General features: G+C 42.9%; 2 protein-coding genes across 3 annotated transcripts in view; one reads left to right on the top strand and one right to left on the bottom strand.

Annotated features, from left to right (window-relative positions):
• prdm4 (PR domain containing 4) overlaps positions 1–3,514 on the bottom strand; it is a 6,707-nt gene extending 3,193 nt beyond the window's left edge. The window contains exons 1-6 of one of the 2 annotated variants that reach the window (XM_032505162.1): positions 3,431–3,514; positions 3,042–3,105; positions 2,713–2,828; positions 1,970–2,155; positions 980–1,750; positions 563–712 (exon numbers count right to left, since the gene is read on the bottom strand). In XM_032505162.1, coding sequence (XP_032361053.1) covers positions 563–712; positions 980–1,750; positions 1,970–2,155; positions 2,713–2,827 — 1,222 coding nt within the window. In that variant the 5' untranslated portion in view covers position 2,828; positions 3,042–3,105; positions 3,431–3,514. The remainder of the gene's footprint in view (positions 1–562; positions 713–979; positions 1,751–1,969; positions 2,156–2,712; positions 2,829–3,041; positions 3,106–3,430) is intronic. The other variant, XM_032505163.1, reaches the window with a different exon arrangement.
• Positions 3,515–4,289: 775 nt separating this feature from the next.
• On the top strand, positions 4,290–5,179 carry LOC116673215 (achaete-scute homolog 4). The gene is made up of 2 exons (XM_032505403.1): positions 4,290–4,532; positions 4,610–5,179. The coding sequence occupies exon 2, from the start codon at positions 4,612–4,614 to the stop codon at positions 5,161–5,163; it is 552 nt and encodes a 183-aa protein (XP_032361294.1). The 5' UTR covers positions 4,290–4,532; positions 4,610–4,611; the 3' UTR covers positions 5,164–5,179.
• The last annotated feature ends 1,067 nt before the right edge of the window (positions 5,180–6,246 follow it).

The raw sequence follows: 6,246 nt of genomic DNA, 5'->3' as shown, positions 1-6,246 counted from the left end.
ATATATATATTCTCTTAATACATGGAATTTTAATAAATGCTAACAGTGCTTTTACTTTGATCTGACTCTCGGGAAAAATCCCAATAATCTGGGGGTTGAATGTGGTCTAGGAGGTTCGTGACGATTGAGTCACACTGAAATGACAGCTGACACCAAGAGAGAGGAGAAAATTTAAATATTGACAGCAAAGATGTGAATGGCTGACAGAGATTGTGGCTGAGGCTGGTTGGCTTAACTAAAGAGTAAACACCCCTAATCAGCTGATAAAAAGGAAGAGGGAGAGAGAGAGAAAAAGAAGGGGGAATGAGTGAGTAACCTAAGATAGTCGCTCTGATTGAATTTACGCTAAGCTTCCTATGTACAGTATACAAATAAGGGGTTTCAACAGCAATGTGGTCCTTAAAGTCTCTTACTCTGAGTTTGTTCCATAAATAATAATGAATGTAACCAGCAGATACAAAAAGTAGAACAATGGGAAAGAGGTGTCGTTTAGTTTTACATGAAATGCATAAATACATTTTAAAATTCCACCTAGGAATCCCGAGTGGGCCTATTTTCTTACCAAGAGGTTCGTCAGCCACTGAGATGCGCAGGCACAGGGGACGCGGCAGAGAGAGACGAGCCCGGCTTTGGATAGGCGCGTCAGGGATGAAGGTGACTGGGCCATGCTCTGGGCAGTCTGAGGTATACGAGCGCTCACACAGTGTGCACCCTAAAAGACAATAATGGCACAAAAGTTCCAACAGGTGAGAGTCATATATACTTAATTTCTTACTACAAAATCAAATGTTTGCTCAATGTACACTATGCTCATTTCACTTCCATTCTATGACTGCTTTTTACAACGACTTGCTATTTAAATTATATATTTTGGTGGAATTAGTCATATTTTCCACAGCTGTAAAGTTGAGTGTATGATTTTCAATACTTTTCTCTGATTTTTAACATCCGAAAAAAAACTATAGCCATGCCCACTCACATATGGTGTAGGCAGTGACCATGTTCTCCTTGTTGGAGGTAGAATCCTCTAGCTGCAGGGTGGAGTTGACCAGCACCAGGCTGTTTTCCGGCCCCAGAGACACCTCTGCAGTGATGGGAGACACATTCACTGCCTCCAGCCCCATTCCAGAGTGTCCATGGAGTGACACTGACTCCAGTTGGCCCTGGCTGGCCATGGAGCCGGTGAGCGCCACACTGACGACTCCGGAGTTCAGCTCCCCATTTGGGTGGAGCTGTTCACCAAGTCCTCCTGCTCCTCCTCCCCCAGCGTTCCCCACTCTGCCCCCCATATGATCTGGCTCCATCACCACCGGAAGTTCAAGAACAGGGGGACCATGGAGGGGCATAACCCCACCGGATGAGTCCACTCCGGTCAAGCTCTCATGTGGCTGAGGCTGCCTTCCCCCGCCGAGCTGCTGCTGGGTGTCAGACACCGCCACCACCCTGACTCCGTCCATAGTGGCCAGCTCTTCTCCCATCCGGTCAGGGGACATGGGGCTGCTGACACGTGACTCCATAGCCAATCCTGTAGAGTCCAGCTCATGAGCACCAGTCTGGTGGAGGTCTCCCTGCCCACTGACCTGTCTGGAGTCCATGGGCACCAGGCCCTGCTCCAGTGGGCCACCAGGGCCACTGTAGGGATCCAGACCTGAAGGATTGTTGCTGGCCACAGACAGGGTCCCATCCATGTTAAGGCTGCTGGGATGAATGTATTGAGGTGGTGGACGGTCCGCCAGATAGGACAGGATACCTACAGCAGGGAGGAAAGATGGAACTTTATTATGCATGTTTGATGCGTTAACTTAATTAATTTAAATAAAAAAGCAACATGTGGAAGACTACCCTTCAAATAAAAGTGAGTATGATTAAGCCCAATTAAAAAAGAATCCGCACTACAAGAATCTGCCCAACTGCTTAGAGAATTTCAACACAGATGAATTATATATATCACACACAAACAGCATCCCACCTGGCAGTATGTGTCGGAAGTAGCTGCTCTCCAGGTGGGGGTATGGAGGCGGCGGCAAAGAGTAGTTCCTCTCTGGCAGGCCGCACATCACTCTGTCACTCAGAGGACCCATGGGGAGCATCAGGGAGAGGGCAGAAGGAAGGGAGCCCAGGGAAGGACCCAGGCTGGGGATAGCCACTGGCATGCCTGAACCATATAAGAACATCAATAAAGCATCAAAATTAGATACTAAACCAAGATTAAATTGATCTGAATGTGTGATGCCTAATCTTTAAACAGTTGGTCTAGCGTGTTAGGTCTAGAGATGTTCTGATACCTATATGCCTAAAACGCTGGTATCTGGAAGTACTGGAGTTTATGCACAGGTCTGATACCATGTAATAAAGCCCTAAAGAAAATCTATGTTAAAGTAGTTTATTTATGTTCTTTTCCCCGTTATGACTGACTGTCAAACTGGATAATAGAAGAAAGTCCTGTGGCATTCATCGTTTGTGTTTGTTCATCTTTCACAAAGAGTTTAACCTGAGCCAGACCAACAACAAAGATAGAAATCATATCACATCCATACAGGGATAGTAGTATACAGTTGTTAAAGGATCAGCACTCGGTATCGGCCAATACGCAAGTTCAGGTATCAAAATCTGTATCAGGAAGCAAAAAACAGAATCGGACCATCTCTAGTTAGGTCTAGTGTGTTGTGCCCAGCTTGAGCAAACAGGCCTGGCTGGTACAGTCTTTCATACCTGGAGTGGGAATGGGGTTGTGTGTGGGGGAGGTGGGCAGACCCAGGTGGCTGGCACTCACTGAGGGCACGCTGAGCTGGTCCATGCCCACAGGACTCAGGTTCATGTCGTTCATCCTGGAGAAACAACATCAGAGTTAAATCGAGAAAGAGCAATGAGCCAGCAAGCTAGCGTTACATTACATTGCAAACAATGAGCTGCGTGTTTCTGGCTGCTGTTTAGACACAGTTAGTAATATTAAGACATGGATTTAGAATGGTATCTTGTGAATGGTGCAGGACATTTAATAGACACACGGGCGATACACGTATGCAGCTACGTTGGCTTACCTGAAATCAACAACTGTCCATCAGTAACCGTGTACTGCTGAATGGTGCTTTTATACATCTCTCCCTGTGAAATAAAACACCTAGAATGAGAACAACTTAACACAATGTGCTAATCACGGTTCTTGTAAAACTTTGATTCAAACAGCTAAATTAATTCAATACGAATTGCTTGCAACTAACGCTAGTTAGCGAAACGTCAACCAGTGTTGTCACATTGCTAACGTTAGCCTTGCTAACTGACATCTAGCTACATACATCGTAAAAACAGAGAATTAGCATGTTTTTCAGCTTGCTTAAATTACAGATATATCTATCACGACCGAATGAGTTGCTTCATTACAAAAATACAGATTTTATGAAAGGAAGACGCCTTGTAAACAACAACATACCAGCACAATACCTCTCTGAACGGGGCCATGACAGCATAGTGCTGCCCTGGGTGCGCATGCGCACTAATGCGCGATGAAAAGAGGCGTATTTGGCTGATCCCAGGTCAGTTTTTCTGTCACTCCTCAGAGTCCCAAAAAATGTGAAAAAAAATCTCTTTTTGTGTTTTAAGTAGGCCCAATGTTGTTCTTTGCCGTTTTAAAAGACATTTTTTACAGAAGAAAAATCATCTGAGCAGAAAGCTTTTTTAACAAGGTGATTTATTGTCTGGCTGTGACAGAAGACATTAAAAAATATTCATCAAGATAAATCATGAATGTATTGCAAGAGAAAAAAATGTGATTCAAATTTTTTTGTTGGCCTATTAAAAAACTTAGTCATTAGTAGTAGTAGTAGTAGCCTAAATAACAAATAAACAAATGATTGCGATCTGCTTACAACACTAATGTTTCAGTAGCCTAAATAAACAATGTCCATCATGTAGGTTAGCTATATTATCAGAGCAGTTAAATACCAAGATCCCATAATGTGAATTGTAAAACAATGTGATGCCTCTGTCTGAACTCAGACTCCAATGATTTTCAGAAGAAACTGGATAAAAGAAAGCAGTTTATCTTTTAAATGTGGGATTTTTGTTCGTTCAGCATTTCATTGAAGGTAGGCTATGTAACTGGAAATACTATGTGCCAGTGCCACCCCACTATTTTTAATCCTTAATCAAATGATTTCTTTGTATCTTTCGTTCCCACATTTGGTTTCAACCTGTCCTTATTATAGGGCCTTCAAGTTTGCCTTATAGATAGGCTATTATTAATGATGAGAGCTGCTTTAAAGTGTAAACGGAAGGAAGAAAACGTTATGTAAACAGTTTTATCTTGATGAGGAAACCATGGCAGCATCTCCGCCCCTGATCACACCACACCCACCATGCCTACAGCTTCAAAACCCCAACAAACAAGTTGTCACACAGACTGACAAAGTCCGATCTAGAAGTCCCCACTCACTTATTAAAGATCACAATCTAGTCATTTAATTACAAAGCGGCGAGAGTTAAAAGGAAACTCTTGCGGACAACCCGAGATGACTGTGAGGAGACTCTGAAGGGTAAGTTGCATTAATAGCGCAAAATGAACTATATATTTTTTACAGATGTTTAATTGTCTCCTTTTTTATTCTAAAAGAGATGTCTTATCACAGTAAGGAGTTTATGGAGCCGGTTCCATATGTCCCTCCACTGGCTCTCCGCGGCCTTTCCATGGAGAACAGTGGAGCCCACTACAAGGATGCGCTTCGACTTGGACTGCCCTTGCACCTGGAAGCTGGATACCTTGACCCTGTCCACGGCCAGAGGTTACCCTACAGACAATTATCCTATTTCCCCTTTCACGCGCCCCTCGGTTTGTGTGATTATTCATTTGAGCCTGCGTTCATCCGGAAAAGGAACGAAAGGGAGCGACATCGAGTGCGCTGCGTAAACGCAGGTTACGCGCGGCTCAGAGAGCATCTGCCGCAGGAGTTTGAGGACAAACGGCTCAGCAAAGTGGAGACACTGCGGGCGGCTATTGACTATATCAAACACCTGCAGAGCCTGCTGGACTTAAACGTGTCCGGGATGGAGATGTCACTTGGAGACGCGTGTAACCGTGCACAGTTACCACAGTTACCACAGAGGACAGAGTGCAACAGTGATGGAGAATCCAAAACTGGCCTCAGCGACAGTGGGGAAATAGTTTAATAACTCTCTCTCTCTCTCTCTCTGTGTGATGTACATTATTACATTGTAAATTAAGTAAAACATGCCCTATTGACTCAATGTCCACTGTCCTTACATTGAACAGTTTGTTACATAGGGAGCTGTAACACCCATTAGAGAAAGTGACTATTTTCAGATCGATATAGACGCACAATCACACTGAATGAGTGGTTGTGTGCATTATGACATAGTCAACCAGGTCATTGGTAGTTTTTTATTACTGGGTGTGAGATTAAAATCACTGAATTACTGCAAATGAAAATGCAGTGATCAAAGTCTTTAAAGTCAATGAGGTGAAATATAGTAAAGGGAAAAAAGAATATGACTATTTTGTGGGACAATTAACAAATGGAGCACTTTATCTCTTTACATATTTAAAGATGGATTTACAGTAGGTCCATCCATCACTTTGGGTATTTTTGATATTAAATTATTGTTAAATTAACAAGAAACGGGCTATAAAGGATGGGTCCAAAAGTAAGTTAATAAGTAAGTAAGTAAGTGAAAATCCCTAAGTGCTTTATTTGAAAACACAACATGCTGCAATCAGAAGTTTTGTATAATACAAATTAAATTGACAACGTCATAGCAGGAGAAGCGCAGGTGTAGGTAATACAATGTGAATAAGTAACTCAGTTCAATACACCTTAATGTCACGCAGCCATTAATCAGGTTAATAATGACAGCTGTGATTTTCCTGCTATCACATATTAGAATGTCAAGGCGTATTCTGTCTGAAACTGACATTATGTTGTGTTCTAGTTTTGGCCAAGTTAACATTATGTTTCGGTAATACGGCCTAAAGCACAGAAAGGAAACCTCAAACCCCAAGTGATTATTCAGAAGAGTTACCTGAGTCCTCTTCAAAGACCACCCACTGTTCTTACTGTATTATATATCTCAGGGCTCTCAGGAAGTCTTTCTCCCCTAATAGCTTAAGGAATGCACTTATCAGGGAGCTCTATTTGTGTGTTTATGCTTCCCACCTCCGCAGACCTGCACGGAAACAGCTCACAATTTCTGATTTTCAGAAATACCAAAACCACAAATTGGAGAGGGGGGGGG

Source organism: Etheostoma spectabile, chromosome 23, assembly GCF_008692095.1.
Source record: "Etheostoma spectabile isolate EspeVRDwgs_2016 chromosome 23, UIUC_Espe_1.0, whole genome shotgun sequence".
Lineage (NCBI taxonomy): Eukaryota > Metazoa > Chordata > Actinopteri > Perciformes > Percidae > Etheostoma > Etheostoma spectabile.
The sequence above is the reverse complement of the archived record's forward strand: the minus strand, read 5'-3'. Positions and strand labels throughout refer to the sequence as shown.